This window comes from Lissotriton helveticus, chromosome 8 (genome assembly GCF_964261635.1).
Source record: "Lissotriton helveticus chromosome 8, aLisHel1.1, whole genome shotgun sequence".
NCBI classification, from domain to species: Eukaryota; Metazoa; Chordata; class Amphibia; order Caudata; family Salamandridae; genus Lissotriton; species Lissotriton helveticus.
The window spans coordinates 1,570,754,820-1,570,779,220 of NC_136069.1; the positions used below are offsets into that span (position 1 = coordinate 1,570,754,820).

The 24,401-nt window shown below is 45.9% G+C and overlaps 1 protein-coding gene across 2 annotated transcripts in view; it reads right to left on the reverse strand.

Moving 5' to 3' along the window:
• Positions 1 to 24,401, reverse strand: part of RNF169 (ring finger protein 169) — a 237,941-nt gene that overhangs the window by 139,985 nt on the left and 73,555 nt on the right. For both annotated transcript variants that reach the window (XM_078658577.1, XM_078658578.1), the window contains exon 2: positions 6,651 to 6,727. In XM_078658577.1, the coding sequence (XP_078514703.1) occupies positions 6,651 to 6,727 (77 nt within the window). The remainder of the gene's footprint in view (positions 1 to 6,650; positions 6,728 to 24,401) is intronic.

Genomic DNA, 24,401 nt, shown 5'->3' on the forward strand with positions numbered 1-24,401 from the left:
AAGATAAAAAAGAAAAATCTTCCAGGTCAACACTTGATGTTTGCATTTAAATTGCGCAGGATCTTTCTAGGTCCGCTTTGAAGCCTGGTATGCAGGGGTCACCACGTGCAACCACTTTCAGAGCGTCACCGTAGTCATGCTCTTCACCTGCACACCAGTGTGTGTAAACACTAATGGTGGTTTTTATTTTGATTTATGTTCTGTGTAATATTGTGATTTTATGGATTGTTTTTATGAATTGTTTGAGATGTGTATGAGATTTTAACCATTTTATTGAAATGCTTTTTACATTGTGATAATTAAATAAAACATGCTTTGTAATTTTTCAATTGAACAAGTTAGTAAATTATTTTACTTTGTTGGATGGGCTGGAAGCAATACCAGTGTGGTTGTCTGATAGGTCATAGATAAATCAGAATCTAGTATTGGTCTAGGTGATTCTACATTTTTTTTTTGTTAAAGGGACTATTTGTTTAACATGTGAAGAGTACCCTATTCCCTTGGTCTTAACAGGGGGTCTCTCTCTGTTCAACACACAACACTAAAGTGTGCAGCGGAATACATCGATCAGCCCAAGATCTCACACCGTGTCAGCAGGTGACCAGGGACTCGAAGTAATAACGTCCGTATTGATTAAAATCATGCTGAAAACGCCATGTCACCATCCCCCCACCCCCGGCGCTCTTACATTCTTTCATTAAAGTGGGTCCTGCCCTCCAAATGGAACCCATTTATTACACACATTAAAAGGAGCACATCCTGCTGCTCTTGAAAGGAAGGAAGTTAGAAAGCGGCGGGACATTACATCCTCTCAATTCTAGGGTGAAGCATGGTGGGGAAGAGGGCTATTCCTTCCTTCGAAGCCTCCTGGACGTCTTCAAAGAGAAACTGGAGAGAACTACAAATCGAGAGAACCAGGAAGTCCTGCCGCTAAGGCAGTCCTTTAACATAGAATATAAAATGGACAGGTTTGAGGGTATCTTCTTGAAAAGATGGGATAATGGATGAAGATAAAATGTCTTAAAGATAGCCTTGCATGAGTTCAGAATGTTGGTGCATTCAGAGTGCTAGAGGTGGTTGAAGGCAGTCCACTTGACAGTACAGCGTAGGGGTACAGGTCTTAGTATGGATTACTTGTTACACATGGTTTATGTTCTCAGAGAAGATACGAGTTAGGACTAGAATATGTTTATTGACTAGAGCGCCTGAGAGTGGACTGATGAAGTGCTCGATGCCTAGGAGTAGAGTACTTCAGATAGCCCCTTCACTAATGGCAGCCTTGTAAAAAGAAGCTTTGATTGGGTAATTAAGGATTCAAGCATCGACACCTAGGACACGCTTATCGGAAACAGTAAACTGTAGAATAGCTTAGCACTTGAAAATAAACATGTTTAGTATTTCTCAGGTATTGGTAATCAACTGTCGGCATGATGCTCCTTGAAGGCTTGTGGCACTTTAATCTCAACTCTTCTTTCGCTATCACGTTTTGTAGATTTTCATGTCTGGTATAAGACTTGGGAGTCAGCAGCATAAAAAAAAGCCCGCACGCACATACCACAGGTTGCCATTTTGATCTTTTTGGTGCCTTTAACTGCGGTGGCATGAAGAATGCGCATCTTCATAAGCATCCCTGTATGGAAGGCACACCTTCGGGTTCAAAATGAATTCCAAACTTTGTGAAGTTTCTTTTTAATGATATTTTCAATTTTTCTTTCAAAGGTTCATATATGTCTATCGATTAATCAAGTTTTTTTGTTCCAACAAGATCAAACGCCGATGCATTTCGGGCTTTACTAGCCCTTTATAAAGGAGTGCTAAAAAATAAAGGAAGATATGACAGACCGTCACTGTAATGAACATAAATGGATGTTGAAAATTAGTCAAAGTGGTGCTCGTGGCAAGCAAGTAAATGAAAGGATCCAAATGTTACCAACCCATTAGACGTGGGGGAAACGGATAAACAGTGGGTTAACACTTGTTAACGGGTGTGTGGGGAATTGAAATATGGTGCTCAGAAGGGGGTAAAATAATAAGCTTAAACTCACGGGTCGCCGACCTCCATGAAGAGCGAGGCGATCTAAAGAAATGTAATCGGCGGTTATTTCGTGACAAAAACGTGTCGAAAAAAACATGCTATCAGCGGGTTTCAGAACACCAGTGTGGTGACAAGACTTACTTGAGAGCGCGAACGCTGTGCTCGTTAGTTGTTGCCCGTCGGTTCAGTGAAAAGTTTGAATGCGGAAGTGCAGGATGAACTATATGACGTGTGGTCGTGATTGAAAGAGCAGGAGATAGAAAGCGGACTTAGGTGCAAGCGGGGTGCTCACGACTTGGTGTGTTTACGAGCGCTGTGGAAATGGTAGAGAAATTCGATGCAAATAGAAATGGGATTAGAAAAAAGACGAATGTAAACAACATACATGAATAATGTAAAATGAAACATGAAAAATATAAAAACAAAGCGTAAATGCGAAAGGCGCATTATGAGAGCAATGCATATGTCATATTTATTAAAAAACAGCTGAGTTCGATACGATCATTTAGTCCAAATGGTTTCAGTGTTTGAAGACGATAAATCCATTCTGTTTCGCTTTGTAGAAGAAATTTGTTATTGTCTCACCCTTCAATTTTATGACGGTTTCCAAAACGATGAACTTTAATTGGTCAATGGTATGTTTACATTCAGCGAAATGGCTGGCAACATTCGTGCGAATGTTAGACTTGTGTTCGTTAATGCGCACCTTTATTTTTCTTTCCGTCTTCCCTACATACAATTTCCCGCAGGGGCATTTGATGGCCAAATCCTTGGTCGGTAATTTTGAATTTTACATCCAAACATCAAAATTACCGACCAAGGATTTGTAACTGATATCTACCGCAAGCCCACGGACCGTAATAACACCTTACATTGTACAAGCTTCCACCAGGGATCATTGAAAAAACCTTTGCCATACTCACAAATGTTAAGAATAAAACGCATTGTATCTGATGAAGACACTTTTAAGAAAAGAATCACTGAAATGCATGACAGGTTCGCCGAAAGGGGATATCCAGAAACTATTCTGAAGGACGCCACTGAACGCATCGCAAACATCAGCAGACAAGCGGATCTAACAAAAGTCACCACCCCCAAAGATTCTCGCAGTGTATTAGTTTCCAAATTTTCCACGTCCAGCATCAAATTCAAGAAAGTCAGACACTGGCCCATCTTACAGATGGAGCCAGATTTCAACAACATTTTTGAGATTCAACCTTTATTTGCTTACACACGTGGCAACAACATCAAAGAAATTTTGGAAAAGAAATCTACCACCACCAGAGACCATAAAGGAACCCAGCCTTGCATGAATTGCAGCAACTGTAACTGTATCAAAGGGAATAGCATCACCCATCCCATGAAAGGGCACGTCATCAGACTCAACGTTACCGCCACCTGCGATACCAATAACCTTATTTACGCCATCAAATGCCCCTGCGGAAAATTGTATGTAGGGAAGACGGAAAGAAAAATAAAGGTGCGCATTAACGAACACAAGTCTAACATTCGCATGAAAAATCCAATGTCGCCAGCCATTTCGCTGAATGTAAACATACCATTGCCCAATTAAAGTTCATCATTTTGGAAACAGTCATAAAAATTGAAGGTAGAGACAATTACAAATTTCTTCTACAACGCGAAACAGAATGGATTTATCGTCTTCAAACACTGAAACCATTTGGACTAAATGATCGTATCGAACTCAGCTGTTTTTTTATAAATATGACATATGCATTGCTCTCATAATGCGTCTTTCGCATTTACGCTTTGTTTTATTTATATTTTTCATGTTTCATTTTACATTATTCATGTATGCTGTTTACATTAGTCTTTTTTCTAATCCCATTTCTATTCGCATCGAATTTCTCTACCATTTCCACAGCGCTCGTAAACACACCAAGTCGTGAGCACCCCGCTTGCACCTAAGTCCGCTTTCTATCTCCTGCTCTTTCAATCACGACCACACGTCACATAGTTCATCCTGCACTTCCGCATTCAAACTTTTCACTGAACCGACGGGCAACAACTAACTAGCACAGCGTTCGCGCTCTCAAGTAAGTCTTGTCACCACACTGGTGTTCTGAAACCCGCTGATAGCATGTTTTTTTCGACACGTTTTGGTCACGAAATAACCGCCGATTACATTTCTTTAGATCGCCTCGCTCTTCATGGAGGTCGGCGACCCGGGAGTTTAAGCTTATTATTTTACCCCCTTCTGAGCACCATATTTCAATACCCCACACACCCGTTAACACGTGTTAACCCACTGTTAATCCGTTTCCCCCACGTCTAATGGGTTGGTAACATTTGGATCCTTTCATTTACTTGCTTGCCACGAGCACCACTGACTAATTTTCAACATCCATTTATGTTCATTACAGTGACGGTCTGTCATATCTTCCTTTATTTTTTAGCACTCCTTGATAAAGGGCTAGTAAAGCCCGAAATGCATCGGAGTTTGATCTTGTTGGAACAAAAACACGTGATTAATCGATGGACATATATGAACCTTTGAAAGAAAAAATGAAAATATCATTAAAAAGAAACTTCACAAACAAAGTTTGGAATTCATTTTGAACCCGAAGGTGTGCCTTCCATACAGGGATGCACTTGCAATCCATGCGTGCACGTCTTTCTTAGTACCTCACACGCGCCCACCGGACGGAGGCGCCACCTGAAATAGCACCCGACCTACAAAAAACTTGTCCTGAACCTGTTTCTCCAAGAAATCTTCGTAAATAAATCACCAGCAGTGCACCCTCAACCCACTACTTTAGTCATCTTCATAAGCAACCAGTTATTCCTCCTAGTTTTGGGTAGACGAGCTAAAAAAAAAACACAAAAAAAGTATAGTTCTGAAACCTTTTTCATATCCGCAAAATTAGTTACCTCAAACAACTTCAGTGCTGCGCCAAAATGATTCTTTTTTCAAAGTCATTTCGCAATTTGTGTATCCTCCAGACAGTTTATTCAATGTAAGATAGGGACAGCCCTCCCAGGGGTCTACGAGTACCCAGGATAGGAAATCGAGCCAGGAGTGAAGCGGTGTACATTTAAGCACTCCTAATGTTGTCAGGGCATCCACTCTTTGGTTTCTACAGTGGATTGATTGGCGTTGGTTCAAGGCTTTTGTCATTCTTAATCTATTCTGTGCTTCCTTCATTCTCTTTCTTGCTATTACCATTCTTTATTTTAGAGTCGCAGCTAGTGATTGTGTTTGTTAAAGTATGTTTCTACAGCACATTGTTCGCAGTCCCCAATTGCCTCGTTTACCTTTTCTGCATTTTTTAATTCTAATGGTGGATTTATGGGGCCAGGTTCAAAGCATCTAATCTTTATGGACGTTGCCAAGGGAAATCTAAGTACTGGTGATAGGTGTTTGCTCCGTCTGAGCCTCCCCACATCTGCTGTTGCATAACGGAGTTTGTGTTTAAGAGAGATTATTCTAGTTTTAAACAGCGTTCCATTTCTTTTCTTCTCACCCCTGTTTTGTTTGTACATTTGCCTGCACACAAATTACAATTTCTATCATATTTCTCCACCTCTTACTTTACCCACCAACTATATTAATAATAGATTTCCTTTCCTGTGTGGTTCCGTAGGTGCCCTTCTAATGCACTACAATCCAAATCCATCCACTTCACCCAACACAAATCCTCCCCAGAACAATACAATCTACCCCACTCCAATCCAATCTAGACCACTCAAACCAATCCATATAATTAAACTCCATAGTACGCAATCCCAATCCACACAATTCCAGTACACTCAATACCACATAATTACTATCAACATAATCCATGCCACATAATTCCACTACACAAATCCACTCCATACCGCACAATTCCACGCCATACAATTCCACAACTAACCATTCCAATCCAACCCACATAATTCAACTACACATTGCACACATACACTCCATAACACATAGGTAAAGGACATTGCCATATACAATACTAATAACTCTAACTCAAGCAATTGCGAAACCTATTGCATTTCCAATGCTTGTTCACTCTGTTCCAAGCAAATTAAATCGACTGGAGATTGGAAATTATGAAAGGACTTACGTTGAGACAGGGGTAAATACCACCACTACTGAGAACTGCTCAATCTTACATTCTGCTTCCTGAAGTCACAGTAATTATGCCCATATTATGTTGGCACCATGTTCCCAGCTCAGTGTCTTGTTCTAGTCCAAGTATGGGGTAACATGTCATCTTTCACTTTCTACTGATTTTGCTTTAGAAGGACCGGAAATTAATTCTCTCAGTTATCATTTAAAACGGCATTAGCTCAGTGCACAAAAGCAGGTTTTCTATACGGACTCCTACGATCATATAGATGTGTGCAAAAAAACAATGCTGGCTTTCATGCTTTGCTTTTGATTAGTATATACTGTAAATGTTTGTTTAAAAAAACCTTGACTTGAAATCAATTCCAGTTTTTGAGGAAAGGAATAAACGTTGCCACAAAAGTACATTCAGTGCAAACTATAAGTGCCACCATTAATTTAGAACATTTACAGTAACATAAGGTGCTCAACTTACTTCCAAATACACTCTTGGTAGAAAAAAATAATATACTGCTGGTTGATTAAACTGCACCATACCTTTTTCAGTTGGCCTTCATATTCTTCTCTCAGCTCCCCTGGTTTGCTTATATGGACTGGCGCTCGGAATACAAATTCTGCAGGAAACGGAGAGGAACACATGAGGGGATTGCAGGGTCAAGAATCAACTAAAGGAAAAAACGTTAAAGTGCTGTTCGAGAATGACAGCTTACTCACAGCCGCCCCTCCCAGTCTACAGAACCTCCCCTGCTGCAACACCGCATGCCCGGGCAAGTCGCACAAGTCCCATTTACTACAGGAACCTAGAGCACTTTGACAAAAAAAAGTAGGTTTTCAGATTCACCCGTGTCTGGCATGCCTCCGACTTATATCAGTGGTAGCACAGTGGATTCTCATTTCACACTAACTCCGCACATAATAGGCGTTTGGGAATGAAAAACGCACAGATTTATTCTATCACATAGAAACCGGGGGAAAGGCACGGAATGGTTCCTTTAGAGCTAATAATAGCAATAATCAACAAAAACACTAACCCTGGGAAGTTGAGTAGCTTGTTGTCCAGCGTAAAAGTACAATAATACCTCCTTAGTAGTAGTAAGTGTCATACAATGCGATATACAAGTAAAACTAATACCACACCACTCCGCACTACGACAGTCGAGTGTAGTTCATACAAGCTTCTTAATTCCCTTTTACTGCTTGACACTCATACACTCACGTAAGACAAAACTGTTAAGGGTCCATCCTATTCATCACCCAGTACTGTACCAGTGCATAGCAATAAACCACCCATCACCAACTGAACAGGCACAGAATACCTAGGGGGGTGGCCAATGGAGGACTATAATTTAGTCCAACACCACAGGTCCATTCTAGCCGCATATTAAGGTCACTTCTTGGCATCTCACAATGACAATCCTGTCTGGGATGATATTAACAAAGTGCATACAAGCAGATCACTCCAACACTTCTCCCTTTAACCTACGCCAGTTCAGGACAACAAACAAAATATCTCAGAATGGACAACCCAGTGCAATAACCAGCTAAGTGAACTATGAACATAAATACCAACAAGCACTGGCAAAGCCAATAGGTCCTGCCTATGCAAGCGCTATTGGCAAAGCCAATCTGTTTTAGCGATGTTGTACAACGGAGTGTGCGGCTAAAGGTTAGTAGGGTAAAGGAGAATGTCGTAAAGAGGAGGCTTATGGAGTGTCGTACAGGATTGTGGAATGTCATGGAGGGAGTAGATGTTGTAGAGTGGTAGGGCAAAGAGTAGAGTGTCAGAGTGAAGCACCGTGCCAGTAGAGTGTCGTAGAGTAGAGTGGCATAGAGTGTCGTGGAGTGGTGTTGAGTGGAGTGTTGTAGAGTGGTGTACGGTGGAGTAGACTATCGGAGTGGACTAGAATGGAGTAGTGTGTCATAGAATAGTGAAGTAATGTGGCATGGGGAGGCATAGAGGGAGTTGCATAGAGATTTGTAGAGAGGAGTAGTGTTGTGGAATGGCAGAGTGGAGTAGTCGGTGAAGGTTTTAATGGAGTAGAGCACCATAGAGTGTATTATCGTGGAGTGTCAGAGTAGAGTGGCGTAAGGTACAGTGAAGCAGAGAAGATTAGAGTGCAATGGCAAAGGGAGCATTGGTTTTAAGAAAAGTGGTGTAAAGTGCACTGGCGTACAGTGCAGTGGAATAGAGTAGACTGGTGTAGAGTACATTGCAGTGGCGTAGAGTGGACTGGTGCGGAGTGGTGAAGGGTAGTGTGGCGTAAAGGGTAGAGTTGCGTAGAGTAGTCTAGACTGCAGGGTCATAGAAAGTGCAGAGTAGAGCAGAGTAGAATAGAGTGGTGTAGAGTGCAGTGATAGAGAGTGCAGTAGTGTAGGGTGGCCTAGCATGTAGTGGCATAAAGTTGAATGTTGTAGAGTAGAATGGCGTGAAGTGCAGTGGTGCAATGTAGTTGGTGTAGGTGCAGTGGCGTAGGGTGCACTGTTTTTGAGTAAAGTGGTGTAGAGTGCAGTAATTTAGAGTAGAGTGGCATAGAGTAGACTGCAGTAGCTTAGAGTGGATTTTCTAGATTAGAGTGAAGTGGTGCAGGGTAGTGAGGACTGGTGCAGGCACCTGAGTGGAATAGAGCAGTGGTGTAAAGTACATTGGTGTAGAATGGAGTCATGCACAGTGGAGTGGCCTAGACTGGAGTGGTGTAGAGTGCAGTGGTGCACAGCAGATTAGAGTGACGTGCATTGGCGCAGAGTGCTGCAGAGTAGAGTGGCACAGAGTTAAGTGCTGTCGAATAGTCGTAGAGTGCAATGGTGTAGAGTTCTGAGGAGTAAAGTGACAGAGTGCAATGGTGGGGAGTGGCATAGATTTCAGTGTCGTAGCGCTATACTGGTATAGAGTGCAGTGGTGTGTAGAGTATTGGTTTTGAGTAAAGCGGTGTGGAGAGCATTGGTGTAGAGTGCAGCAGTAGAAAATTGAGTGGCGTGGAGGGGCATAGAGTGGACTGGTGCAGAGTTGAATAGAATGGCATAGACTGCAGTGGCAGAGTAGATCGTTTCAGAGTGCAGTGGAATAGAGTAGTGTCAAGAGTGTATTGGTGCAGAGTAGATTAAAGGGTCTTAAAGTGGACTGGTGTACAGTGGAGTAGAGTTTAGTGGCAGAGAAAGCAGTGCCGCAGAGTAGAGTGACGTAGAGTGAGTAGCATAGAGTGGAGTGGAGCAAGGTAGAGTGCAGTGGCATAAGAAAGGACTGATGCAGAGTAGAGTGGTGCATTGCCATAGGGTGGTGCAGTGGCATAGAGTGCAGTGTCAGAATGGTGCAGAGAGCAATGACAGTACAGTGGTGCAGAGTAGAAAAGAGTGGCGTGTGCATAAAGAACAATGGTGTACAGGGACGTAAAATGCAGTGGCATAGAGTAGAATGTCGTAGAGTTTAGTGGCGTAAAGTGCAGTTGTAGAAAGTAGTTGGTATAGGTACGGTGGCGTATGGCGCACTGGTTTTAAGTAAAGTGGTGTAGAGTGCAGTGGTTTAGAGTAGAGTGGTGCAGCATAGAGTACAGTGGTGTTGAGTGGCACAGCATGGAGCGCAGAGGCACAGTCGACTTTTTCAGAGTAGAGTGAAGTGAAGTGGAGTGGTGCAGGGTAGACTGCAGTAACGGAGTAGAACATAAGTTCTCCAGCATTGGTATCTTTAACCCCTTCTGCGTTGATGACGAGCTCACCTAGTCATGAGGTTTACCTGTCGTGCGCTCATGACGAGCTGAGCTCGTCATGAACCGCGGGGTTTTAAAAACTTCAGCGCGAAAACCCGCCGCGCGCATGTGGTTAATAGATTCACATGCTTGAATCATTCCCCGTCAAAGTGGGAGTCCCATGGTACTTAAAATAGCAATGTAAGTATACATATATACATAGTATAACAATAGCATAGCTAAAAAATACTATAGGGAGTATTGTAACATAGCACTCAATAGGGAAAAAGTTGTCACTTTATTAGCTCGTCCAAGTCATTAAATATAGTCCAAACTCCAACCAATCAGGCGTCGGCACCACTCCAACCAATCAGGCGTCGGCACCACCTAAAACCTTCTCCCCAGAGGCTCAGAACCTCAGATTTTCTAGCAGGTGAGTGACAGTAAAATTAACGAGGGGAGCCTCTGAGGGGAGTTGGGCGGGTCGTATGTGAATCTATGAAAGACACCCCAATACTGGAGAACCACAATTTACAGGTAAGTAACTCATGTTCTTCTCCAGTATTGGGGTGTCTTTCATAGATTCACATGCTCTTGAATCAGAAAAGATAGCAGTAATTCCAAAACTGTACAGTGTATATATATATATATATATATATATATATATATATATATATATATATATATATATATATATATATATATATATATATCTATATCTATATCAACGCTCCACTTTCTTTCACTGCGGTAAAAGAATTGACGGCACTCCGCAACCCATATTCAGTAAGACTCTATATTTATTTCAGAAAAACAGGACGCGTTTCGGCATCACGCCTTTGTCTGCTGTGACTGGTGCCAAATTCATTCGTGATTTAAATAAAGTTATGTCACGACAGTCTTCTCATGTTCAATCAACACAAAAGAAGGACTCAACAGTCTATGTACACATACATTATACATGGCGGCCATCTTAAAGTGGGTTCAGCTAGATATGAATCTGATGGCAAAATTACTAAACAGAATTGAGCCCTGAATGGGCAAACCAATATTTGAAGAGGGAAAAACAAATCAGAGAAAAAAACACAATTCATAATATCAATCAGCGTCGAATCTCTCATTAATAACGACATGTGATAAAAATAATATATAACAGTTCAATTCATTGTTACAGCCTGTGACAGAAACACATATCACTGAGCTACAGGGGATTTATGCCTCTCAGTTAGCCAAGATGACTGGCCAATTCTTCCCCTATGTTCAGTCCTAATGGATGCTTGGTACGGAGATCAATAATAAACCTCGACTCAAGCTTTCTCATTTGTAATTCTCTGTTACCACCTCGATCTTTGGGGGGTATTTGATCTAAACAGTGAAATTTCAAAAGATTACGATCACTCTTATGTTTTAAGGCAAAGTGTCTTGCTACGGGATAGTTTGGGTCATGGTGTTCAATCGCTCTCGCGTGCTCTAAAATGCGCTTTTTAACAGGGTGGATGGAGCTCCCAACATAATATAATTTGCATGGGCATTCTAGACGATCTACACAGAAAGGGGTTGTACAAGTGAGGAATTTGTTAATTTTCCTCACTGTCCCTGTATCTGGAATCTCATGAGGTGACTTTTTCACTTGACTGGCAGGCTTTGCAATTTTGGCATGGGAAAAACCCTGTCAGGTTTCCCAGTCGTGGTGATCTCGGAATAGTGTCAAAGTGGCTGTGTATTAAGGTGTCTTTTAAAGATCTACTCCTCCTGTAAGTGATTTTTGGATGGGGTGATAATTGTTCTTCTCCAGTATTGGGGTGTCTTTCATAGATTCACATGCTCTTGAATCTGAAAAGATAGCAGTAATTCCAAAACTGTACAGTGTATATATATATATATAATATAATATATACATACATACATCACAATGTACATTCTGTGCAGGAGGTAAGTAACGGAGGCTCACCTTATTTAAAAAGATTACGTAGCACTGCTTGCCCCACGGCTGTGTCAGCATCGTCTGCAGCTTCCAGACAGTAATGCTTGGTAAAGGTGTGTCTGCTAGACCATGTTGCAGCTCTACAAATTTGATGAAGAGGCACACTGGCAAAAAGAGCAGTCGAAGAGGAGAATGTTCTGGTAGTGTGTGCCTTGACCGTTCCTTGAAGTGTCTTCTCTGCTTGTTGATGACAAAGAATTTGTACTAGATATCCATCTAGCAATAGTCTGTTTGGTTATTGGATGTCCTTTACTCATCATTCCATAAGCAACAAATAGTTGATCAGTCTTTCGAAAAGGTTCTGTCTTTTGCAGATAAAATTTTAAACACCGTTTGACATCTAAAGAGTGTAAAACTTTTCGGCTGGCGACTGAGGATTTGGGGGGCAAAAGTTTAAGATAACAGGCTCATTTAAGTGGAAATCAGAAGGCACCTTTGGGTTAAATGCTGGGTTAGTGCAGAGCACTACTGAGTCTTTGGTGAATTGCAGAAAAGGAGGTTAAATAGTAAAAGCCTGTATGTCGCTGACTCGTCGAGCCGAAGTAAGAGCCAAGAGTAATGAAGTCTTCCAAGAGATACATTTGAGATCAGCCCTATGAATGGGTTCAAACGGGGACTTCATGAGTTCAGCCAACACAACGTTTAAATGCCAAGACGGAGCAGGGAGTCATATTGGCGGGAACATCCGAAATAAACCCTTGAAGAATTGTTGTATTCTTCTAGAAGAATAAACAGAATTGGAACAATCTAGTCGAAACCTGGAAATCGCAGCCAGAAAAACTTTAAGGGTAGCATGAGATAACCCAGATTTTGCGAATTGTAAGAAAAAAGGTAAAAGTTGCTCTGGCAAAGAATGAACCGGGTGAACCTTTGAAGCTTCACGCCAAAGGCAAAACAGTTTCCCCTTAAGTTTGTAGGTCTTGATAATGAAAGGTGTCCAGGCATTAGCAAGGACCTCTCTGCAGTCGGAAGGAATCACTAAGGTGTCAAACTCATAGTGTTCAGGCGCCAGGCCGCCAATTTAAGAGATGCTGGATCCGGATGGCAGACTTTCCCTTGGTCCATTGTCAGAAGATCCGGAATTGGACGAAGTACTATTGGATCGCCCTGCGACAGAAGGAGTAGCTCTGAAAAACAAATCTGGCGAGGCCACCTAGGGGCTATAAGAAGGATGCGACATGGCTCCCTGCGCATCTTCTGAAGCACCTTTGGGACTAGAGGAATCGGCGGAAAAGCGTAAGCATACATTTTTGACCAATTTATCAAAAAAGCATTCCCGCACGACCATGGTTGGGGAAGCCAGCTTGCATCAATTTGGCATTTGCGGTTCCGACTGGTAGCAAATAGATTTAGATTGTGCCGTCTACACCGCTGAAAAAGGTTGTCCAACATTGGCTGATTAAGTTCCCACTCGTGGTTGAACGAAATTAACCTGCTCAGGGAGTCCGCCAGAGCATCGGACATTCCCGGAACATGAACTGCTGATAAAGTTATGTGATGTTGAATCGCCCACTTCCAGGTCTGCTGTGCTTGTAGGGACAGCAAAGTGGACCTTGTGCCTCCTTGTTTATTCACATAACGCATGCTTGTAGTGTTGTCCGTACGGATCAACACTGCATCACCTTGAAGAAGGATGCGAAAAGATCGCAGCGCCAGGAATATCGCCAGTAATTACAGAAGGTTTATGTGCCAGGTTTGTTGCTGAGCATTCCATTTGCCCCTGACTGTGAGACCCTGAAGATACGCCTCCCATCCCTCGAGTGAAGCATCTGTTGTAAGGTTGAAACTTGGATCATCTGCTACAAAGGAGCGGCCTGCTGACATGTTTGTTTTGTGAGTCCACCATAGCAAAGCATTGTGCATCCGAGAAGTGTTGGCGATCACATAGTCGAAAGACACTGAGACCTGATGCCATTGTTTGTCGATTCTCATGTAATGGTCTTATTTTGAGACAGCAGTTGAGAATTTTAGGGGAATACAGGAAGACAGCCTTCCCAGTAGGGACTTGAACTGTCAAACAGAAACGGACTTTCTTGCCCGTAGAAGAAAAGCCAGCTTGGAAATCCACGGTTGTCTTTCGTTTGAGACCTACACCTTTGCTGTCTGAGTATTTATTATGGCTCCTAAGAAAGTCCAAACCCGAGAGGGAGTGAAGTGGGACTTCTCCAGGTTTATGGACAGGCCCAGTGACTGAAATAGAGACCGGCATGTTTGAGTGCGTCTCGTGCCACTGTAAATGACTGCCTTGATAAGGCAGTCCTCCAGGTAGGGAAAAATATAGACGCCCGCTTGACAAAGATATGCTGCCACCGGTGCCAAAACCTTGATGAACACTCCGGGGGCAGAGCGGAGGCCGAAGGGTAGGACTTTGAATTGGAAGTCTCTGCCAGCCACTCTGAAGCGCAGGAATTTTCTGTGTCTGGGTAGGATGGGGATATTAAAGTAGGCATCTTGAAGGTCCAGTGTTGTCATGTAATTTCCTTGAGATAAAATTGAAGAACTTCTTGGAGAGACAACATCAGAAATTATTGCTTCTTGAGAAATTTGTTGAGGGAACGAAGATCAAGGATGGGGCGCCAATCCCCTGATTTTTTCCTTGATTAGGAAGAATTGCGAATAAAAACCTGCACCCCTTTGTAAGTTTGGAACCACTTCGATCGCTCCTTTTATGTAACATGACTGATTTGGCATACGCGTTCCTTCAGGTGTGCAGGAGGAGGACCTCTGGGAGGAGAATTTGGGGGGAAATGTTACAAATTCCAGGGTGTGTCCTCTTAACACTGTGTCCAAAACCCATCGATCTGTAGTGATGGCAGACCAGTTTGAGAAGAAATGGGAGATTCGTACTCAACTTTGGCAAGGGTGTTGAGCAGAGTGGTAGACAGGTGCTTTTTTGAGGAATCTCTGCCTCTGTAGGAAGATTTTCTTCTGTACTGCTTATAGGAGGCAGCTGGTGGTTGACGATACGTTTGCTGTTGCTGTGATGAAGAGTAAAGTTGTTGTCCCTGATATTGTCTGTTCTGATTGTAACCTCCTCTAAAGGAATAGGAGGAACCATGACCCCCTCGCACCACGAAAAGGCTGCTCCTTAAATTGTAGAGTGCACAGAGCACGTGCAGGGTCAGTATCTTTTTTAATTGCTTGTAGGGCATCATCTATGTGCTGCCCAAAATGTGATTCTCATTCAAAAGACATCAATTTTTGTTTGCACTTCTTGTCGAAAAGAGGTAGCTCTTAACAAACCCTGCCTTCGGAGAACTGCTGCCCCTGCCAATTGATGAAAACCTGTGGAAGAGATAACCTGTGGAAGAGATATCCACTGAGCAATCAATGATCTCGGCAGAGTTCAGACACTCCTGGAGAATCTTTAAAGCTTCAGCCTTTGTTTCCTCAGGCAACAGATCAATGAAAGGAGAAATGTCCGACCACATTTGCCTATCATAGTGGCCTAGAATAGCAAGTGAATTTGCCGCTCGGACTGTAGTTGCTGCCATGGCTGAAAGATTTGAAGTCCACAACCGAGCATGAAGAACTGAAGACGCAGACAATTAAACCTCTGTACAAAGCAATATGCTGTTTGCACAGCGATCAGTTTCTGGAACAAAAAGCATAAACCATAAAAAAACCTATATGCAGACGAAAACTCCCTGAATGGAAGATAAAAAGGGCCTTCTGTTAAAGAGAACAACTGTTAGTGCCTCACACCAAACTAAGGAAAAGTCTTGAAAAAATGCCATGTGGCACCCAGTGTTGGTCACAATGGAACGGAGAAGACACCTGAAAGTGTTTCAACAATTTTGGGGGCCCACAGTACGCACACGTCTAATATATGCTACAGATATATGAGGAATGTATACAAGCCAAGAAGGAACATAGGAAGCCTCAAGAGACCAACTCCAGAGACCATGGGAATCAATCTTGTTGAACTTCACAGCAGGGTTACTCTAGGATCAAGGGTGTACTACCATCCTCGTAGTAGTAGATAATCTTACTAAGTTGGGGCACTTCATTGCCGGTCCACAGCTTCCAACAGGAGGACAGTTAGCTCGGCTTCTGCTCATTCACATTGTTCGATAACATGGTTACCTACGATCACTGTATCAGAACGAGGCACGTTTTAGAAGGTATGGTGTTCACTCTTCATATAACTTCCAACACATCTAACAGTTCTCACACTCTGACAGTACATCTGAATGAAACATTGAAACAGTATTTGCGTTAGGTGGATTACACAACAGACTCACGGGTCGATCTACTTTGGTTGGCAGAAGTGGCATATAGTGCCAAACATAACTCAAACAAGATGGCTCCTTACTACAGTACTTGGGGTTTTCATCCCAGATGCTTACCTCTGCTACATCCTGCAGTATCTGAGAAAGTACCCGATATCCCAGAAAGAGTAAGGAATATACACACCATACAATGTCTCCAAAATATTTACAAGACGCGAAAGTTCAATACAAACAACAAGCTGACAATCATTGAAGACCCATTCCTGGGTATTAAAACGGAGATGAGGTGTGGTTGTCTACAAAGAACATACAATTCAGAAGGTATAGTGTGTTCAATCCTCGACATATAGGTCAATACAAGATAACCAAATGCATCACCCCAGTCAGTATGAAATTGGCATTACCTTAGAACATGAAAATACATCCAGTATTTCACACGTCTTTGTAAAATTTCTCACACAAGCCAGTAAAAAAAGAATGCCTCTCCTATCGGGGTTAATGATTAACCGGAATATGAAGTGAAACACTACCTTAATTCCAGAAAGAGAGGTTCTTCTCTCTGGTATTTATTAGCTTGGAAAGATTTTGGACCTGAAGAGAACTCTTGGGAATCAGCATCAAGGGTTCATGCACCTTGCTTCATTAAGGATTTTCATAAACGCTACCCTGAGAATCCACGTCCTTGTCAGTGTTGTCCAGGGAAGGGACATACTGTTACACACAGCGAACACGTAGAGAAAAACAGAGCAGTGAACTCTGTCAGAACAGCACTTCATGTACAAAGGAGGGTGTTTATACAATACGCAGGTGCTTTAGAGAAGTTGGGTGCCTGGTGCAAAGAACAGGGGCAGTAACTACAGTAGTGTGCCTAAGGAGCCTGGGCTGGTTCATGCCGGGAGACTGTTGCGTGATCTTGTGTGCAGGGGAGAAAGTCCGTCCAGAAACTATATTGCCCATGAGGCGTAGCCAGATTCAAATTGTACGCAAGGCAAAATACGACAATCCGATGTCTTGAGGGTCGGCCTATAAAAAAACACCAAAGCAGCTACTGATTATTCATTTTTGGTGCAGCATTATCGTTGAGACTACAACTTCCTCGGCACGAGCTGTGAGGGTGCAGAAACCCGTTTTAGTCCTCTCACTGCCTTGTTGGTTTATTCTTGGGATTATGGTGGGCACTGACTTTACATTGTGCAGCCATCTTCTGTTAATTTATGACATTCTTCTAAGTGGGAGCTGTAAGAAAGTGCCCTCTTTTTGCATGGCTGCCGCCACAATTTGCCAAACTGATTATGTACTTTGAGTGTGCCCTGGGTTCCTGCCAACCAGGTACCCGGGGCCTATGTCCTTTTCAGGGGGCATCTTAGAGATGCCCCCTGAATAACGACTTAACACGAGTGTGCTGGTTGAGTGGCTGTTCGCCAGTAGCCCCCACCCGTCATGTATCTGGACGCCGGGGTCAAGAGCCTGCTGCTCTCTGGGGTCTTAAACAATGCACATCCTGGGATGAGGTGCCAAGCCTCCTCCCCAAGGATGGGCAGGGCTCACGAAGGGGAAGCTTCAAAGGCTTGCCGTCTTTGTGAGCTATCCCAGCCCTTTGCTGCTTCCAGCAACTGCCCCACCGGTTCTGACCCCACTTTGGGCTTGAGAATCAACGGGAAAACCAAGAGAAGGGAGGTGAGCTCACCTATGACAGCCCCACCCCTCAGATGGGGATGGCGAGGTGAAGGATAACTCAGTCCCTGCCATCTTTCAGATGGGGGAACCCAGCCAACCAGAGAGAGGCATTTGCCCCTCCTACCTCTGGAGGGCGGAATAATAGTGGGTGTACCCACCCCAAGGAAGGGACCCTTGGTCCTGACCTTCACTTACCTGTACCGCCCCTAAATCTAGTATTTAGCGGCAACCCCAAACGTTGCCTCCTCAGACAAGTACCGACCAGAAGAAGAAGGAACGAAGAAGCAGTGCTGAACTAAGACGCTCACTGACTTGCCCTTAGTCCTACTGGCCTGTCCGCACCTCGAACCTGCTCCAAGTAAAACACCAGTGTGTCCTACAGCCAGCAGCCGCCAAGAACCCGAAGGACCTGCCCTGCCTTCCAATCCCAAGACTTTGTCTCTCGTGAGCGCTAGATTTGCTCACCAACAGACCCCACCCCAGCCAAATCCGCAAATCTGCACCACTCTGTACCAGACGCCCACGGCCCCAGTGGTCCAACACAACGAGGAGGTCTCCCAGGCGATCCCGACCTGAGATCTGGTGATCTCTGACCTGCCTCAAATCTCCAATCAACGCCTGCAGCCCCTTTCTTGAGGTTCCCCCAGACCACAACCAGAGCTGGTAAGAAAACCCAATGCCTAAAGACAACCGATGACCCACGGCCTTGGATGGCCCAACCAACGGTGTCCCAGCATCCCAACTTACCTCTGCAACCAGTGGTCACCTCCAGAAGATATTCGTCCCGAGCCTGCAGTCTTTGTTGCAACCCCAGAATTCCCATTAAAAACAACAAGGCACCCGACGCCAAAACAGCACCCTGCCCCCAGCTGCCCCTGCGGGTGACTTTTGGGTGCTAACTTGGATCCCCCTTGGGGCGTGGCCAAGATGGCGGCAAGTGCGAACGCGCTGTAATTAGCTCCACATCAGGCCAGTCAAAAATCCTGCAAAATACTTACAACAGCGTGCCACACACAGCGATAAACTGCTGTACGGCACCTCCAATCAGCGCAGCGACCCCCGGTTGTCGAAACTGCCTGCACCCCAGCCTGTTGGGCGCGATGATGAAGTGACGGCCCTGTACAGTGGTGACTGGCTGGGGGTGGCCCGGCCTTCAGTACTCTGCTTCTGGTGAGCCGGACCGTGCTCATCCTCATCGGCGAGGGATTGATCCGAGAAGAGACCCTTGCTCTGACCACTCTGCGCTTCCTGCGGGGGGTTGTGCTAACTTCCAGGACCGGAGAGGACTGTGGCGGGGGGCAAGATTTGGCAGACCCGGAGTCGCCCTGGACCTGCGAGGGCCCCTGGTTGCAGAGCGCTGGGGCCTGGAAGCCTTGCGACCCAACTGTGACCCAACCTATGGCCGACAGCAGTGACTGCCTGGACTCTCGCTTGCTGGTGTTGTGCCCACCTACCGTCTTGCTGCGGTGTGTGGGCGGAGCGGGGGAACCCACTGCTACTGCAGTAAGCACAGGGAATGCCTGCGTTACTCGGCCCGATTAGCTGCGAGGGAGCAGAGGGCAAAGGGGAGAACGTACTGCATGCCCGTACAGAGCGCGTACCAGGACTGATCTCACAGATGCATGCCTTTGAGCAGGATACCGGGGGATTGACTGTGAAGTGCCCTCTGTAACCTGGACAGAGCCTACACCACCTCAACCCGCTGCACAATAGTGCCCGTCTCAGTAGCGCGCAAACGAGGGTGAGGCCCGGAGTCAGGCTTCCATAAAAGACTGCGAGGTGGGGGTTAGGGGAAGGTCGGCACTGTTCTCTCGCCTGAAAGGCTTTACTTGGGCTGCCGACCCGCTGTGTTCACTGGCCCTACAAATAACGCCTGTGACCACCCCAACCCCTCTAGATCACAACAACAGAAACAAAGGCTTTAGAGTCGATACCACGCAGCTTGTTCCACGCGAAACGATGCAGCGGACTGTGTTTCGTGGGAGCCGATGAACAGCCCTAGCCTCTTGAGTTAGGCTAAGACAGGACTGCTGATTAATGGTCCGAGGTAAAAGTCAGGATAGAGGCTGAAATATCTGAATCATAGCCTGAAAATCCTGGACTCTCTGCTCGGGAGGATAAGCCTGGAACTGCACTGTGTCCAGAACAGCTCCGATGAAAGGGAGCGTCTGAGAAGGAGTCTGATGCGACTTCGGCATGTTTATAGAGAACCCCAGTGAATGCAGGAGGGTTGCAGTAGTCTGAAAGTGGGAAGACGACAGCCTGGGACAAGGACGCCTTCAACAGTCAGTCGAGGTAGGGGAAGACTGACACCCCTAAACTGTGCAGATGAGCTGCACCCACCGCCAGCACCTTGGTGAACACCTGAGGGGCACTGGTAAAGCCGAAGGGGAGTATGATCAACAAAGTGCTTGCGACCTACCTTGAACCGCAGGTAACGCCTATGACCCGGCAGGATGGGAATATGAAAATACGCGTCCTGCAGATCCAACACTACCATCCAGTCCTCTTGGTCTAAGACAGACAATACCTGAGCCAGAGTGAGCATTTTGAATTTCTCCTTTTTGAGGAAGAGCTGGACGGTCCCCAAGAGCGCTGTATCTTCCTCCTGGAGCAACTTTAAATGATCCTCCATCAGAAGTTCCTAATTTGGCAGAATAGGAGGAGAAAAAGAAAGAAAAGGTAGGGAATAGCACTCCTGGACTATCTGCAAGACCCACGTGTCCAATGTTTTGGATCTCCAGTGGGGGAGATGACAAATCTTCCACCAACAGGGGTAGTGTGGTCCTGCAGAATCAGCCTAGCATTGCTTGAAGGCTGTGGCTGCTGGGTGCAGTGTGGTTGATTACTTCTGGCCTTCATTTCGAGGTCGGAATGCACTGCGTTCTCGCAAAACTTGGGCAGTCTGTGCGGGACGGTGGTTGGGATAGGGCTGACATGGCTGGAAATCCCTTCCGTTGCCACGATAGGAAGACTGGCCACGAGGGGTGGAGGAGAGGCCCAAGAATCTGGCCTTCGCTCAAAACTCATTGAACCTGACCAGGGCAGAGTTGCATTTTTCTCCAAAAACACTGGTTCCTTCAAAGGGCAGGTCTATCAAATTGGCTTGGGCATCGCCCGAGAAGACAGATGTAAGAAGCCAGGGGTGGCGCCTCAGACCAACTGTCATTAAAATTGATCTCCCAGCGAATCTGTTGTATCTAGGCCATACTGTATGGTAACTTTTGCTGCATCTCTCCCATCTTTGACAGCTTGGGAGAGGACAGCCCAGGCCTCCTCCGGGACTTGTAGCAGCACTTGCATAACAGTCTCCTAAAGGGAATGGCAGAACAAGCACAATATGCATGCCTTATTTACAGACTACGATGCCAGGCTGGAGGACGAATACAACTTCTTCCTGAAGGAACCCAGCCTCTTGGATTCCATATCCGGAAAGGCAGAAGGGAATGCACCTTGGGACGTAGAGGCCTGCACCACAACTTTCTGGGGTGGGACGTTGACGAGGTATTTTTGGTCGTCCGGCGCTGGGCAATGGTGGCGTGCAATCGTCCTATTCAGAGGAGCCCCTGTGCCAGGTTTGGACCATGTACCTAGAAGGTCATCCGTAATTGCCTCTTTAAAAGGCAAAAGGGGTTCAGAAATGGAAGCCCCAGGGTGAAGGACTTCAGTCAGGAGATTAGTCCTGACCTGCACTGCGGGCAGCTTCAGTCCAAGTACCTCAGCTGCCCTCTACCACCATGGCATAGGATGCCCCCTCTTCCTTAACCAAAGTTGGCGGAGAGAGCATGCCAGTATCTGGAGAAGTATCCAGACTACTGGCGTCTCCCAAGTTCCCCAAACCATGCGGATTCTCTTCAGAGACTTCCTGGGTTTCAAGAGGGCCCCCAGATCCCTTCCATTCCTCTCCTGAGGCTAGCACATCCTCTAAATGCTCAGGAGAAAAGATAGAACCTCTGGGTTCTGTCGAGATCGATCGACACCGGTCTGGCGCTGTGTCGCAGGGGATGAGGATGGGGCTTGCGCCACCGACTGGCATCGGTGACGTCGCAAGCACCGACTTCAGGTTAAACGCTGGGGAAGGTAGCAAACCGGATATGGGATACCTAGGGCCTAGTCGGCCTCGTGGCCCAATGGGGCCCCTTCCAACTCCACGGGGCCAAAAGGTTCACCAGAGGGGTTTTTCTGCTCAAATACGTGGCACATGGCCTCCTAAACCTCTTTAATCGGAGCAGCAGTCGCTTCGGCTCCCAGAATGGTGGGGAGACCCGAAGTCTACTCTGGCTCCCCGGAACCAGGCCTAGAGCATCGGTGCTCCTTACCTCACTCCACGACGGACGCCATTGAGATGACTATTTAGTCCGCTTGGACTTCTTCTTATGCCTCTTCGAAGAGTGTTCAGAGGACCTCGAATGGGAGGAAGAGAACTTAGGCTCTGCGAGTGGTCCTGCAAGCTCATCTTCTTCCATCGGGACCATGACCTCCTCGAAGTCATGCTTGATGGTGTCGACTGCCTGGCCGCGAGTAACTTCTTCGCCCAAGGTCTTCAGTCATTGCCCGACAGTTCGAAAGCGTCTTCGTATCATGGTCGCGTTCGAGACACCACAGACATAGGCGGTGGGGATCGGTGACCGACATTATGCGGGAACAAGTCCCGCATGGCTTGAAACCTGTCTTCCTCAAAGACATCCTCGCACACGAAGTTGGAAATCCCAAAAATCTCCACAAAAGTGGAGAAAAAAAGTCTACCAAAAAGCAGCCAACGGGTAGCTCTTCCCAGATCGGCACTTAACTGGCGCGGAAAGGAAAGAAATGACATCCACACGCCTAGGTGGTACCTATATAGGCACTGCTACGTCCTAACAGACGCGAACGACGCAGTCAAGCGGAGCAGAATGGAGCCACCTGATGTCACACACAAGGGGTATTGCTCAGCAAAAGTTTCCAGAGGCAGCCTGATGCCTCAAAAATTCGAAGGTAAGGAATCTGCAGCTAGAAGTCTATCAGATTTTAAGGACATAGGGGGGAAAGGAAAGGCAGCACCTAAGAATTAAGGAAGTTCAGGGCAATAAGAGCAATGGAATTTCCATTCTGTCTTGCTTAGACCAAACAAAGCACTATACAATGGTCCTCAAACAGTGATCAATAGATTTTTGGGAGCAATCTGGGCCTGTAGACACTACATCCTGTCAAGCTCAATTCCCCTAGGCAGTGTGGAAAGAGTAGAATTTATTTAGTACCCGTTACACACACACATATATCCAGTCCTGCTTGGCAGACTGCAAAACCTTCCAACAAAGACAGTTGGATGAAGAAGAATGTTTTTATTAGTCTGCATACATTAACAATAAGGATTGTATGTGACTCTTAGTCAAAGAAACCGTTTTTTCTACAAATGGGAGAAACTCTGCTCACGAGTAGCGAGTCAGTGTACAAACATGGGACGCCATATTGATAGCGCAGGATGCATGGTTACGCAACAATCTCTGAAAATGTACATGTATATCCTTGTTTTGGATACATTGGAAGCAGTGCCTAAGAAAAAAATAAGTTACAAAACTAAACAGGTTCTTAAGAAGAAAAAAACAAATTTATGTCCTTTAATTTTCCCATTTGAAAGGCATTCCCAGGATGAAGAATGCATTAGGGTGAATACTCGTATAAAAAAAGTGCTCTGCAGTCCTTTTTAGGTCTCGGCACCTATAAGCTGCGAAGCAGCTTCCGGTCCGGAGATTTAATGTTAGTTAGTAGGGCAGTTTAGACCCGCCTCTCAGCTCCGTTCGCTTCCATTGGCTGGCTTCCTAAACAGAGGCCAGCCATTGGAAGAGAAGTGAGTCACTCCAAACAAGCCACGTCTTTTTCGGATTTGGGGGCGTAAGTTTTGCTGTTCTTTAGCTCGTGACGTCGTCCGTCACACAAGACTGCAAAACACGCCCCCAAATCCGAAAAATATCGGAAGCTTTGAGGCAGCCATTACTGCCCGAACACCGCCGCCACCAGAAGAAGTCCCGGCGTGGGGATCCCCCCATCGGGTGCTCACCCCGCTGTATATTTAAATTAAAGAGGGAGCCTACCCCTCATCAGCCCCGCATTACCGCCGCAGCCCAGGACACCCGAACATCGTAGCCGCGAACCGGAAGTACAGTGGGCTAGGCAGGAAGCGGACGGGAGGTCTCCCCGCGCTCCTGCCCGGCAAGGAGAAGAAGCCCGTCCCCAGCCGCCGCCGACCGGAGAAGCCCAGCAGCCCTGCCCGCGGCAGAGAGGAGCGGCCGCCTCCCCAAACAGCCAGTGAGTGCCGTTTTTGTTTTTATTCCCTCCCGTGCCCTGCCCCTGCCGGGTTCTGCCCTCGTGTCTCCCACCCGTCTAGTCTAGTGCATAGCTCTGCCCCGGGACAGCATGGCACATGCCCCGGAGCCCGTGGCGCTGCAGCCCTGGGACTCGGGATACCGGCGGCTGCTGGAAGACATATACCTCCCTGTTTCATTTCCCTGTTGCCTGCTTTGCCCTGTGTGGGTTGCACCCACGGACACTTAGAGGCAGAAGGCTCCCCGGCCAGTCTCAGCTCACCCCTCTGCTGCACCCGTTGTCTCCTCTTGTCTTCCAGTTGTCTCTGAGAGGAGGCGGGGGTCGGGCGGGCAGAGATGGGAGAAAGCTCACTTGCTAAATACAGGTTTGCCAAATGAAGGTTGAGGCCATTCCCTAGTCTGACCCGTGTCGG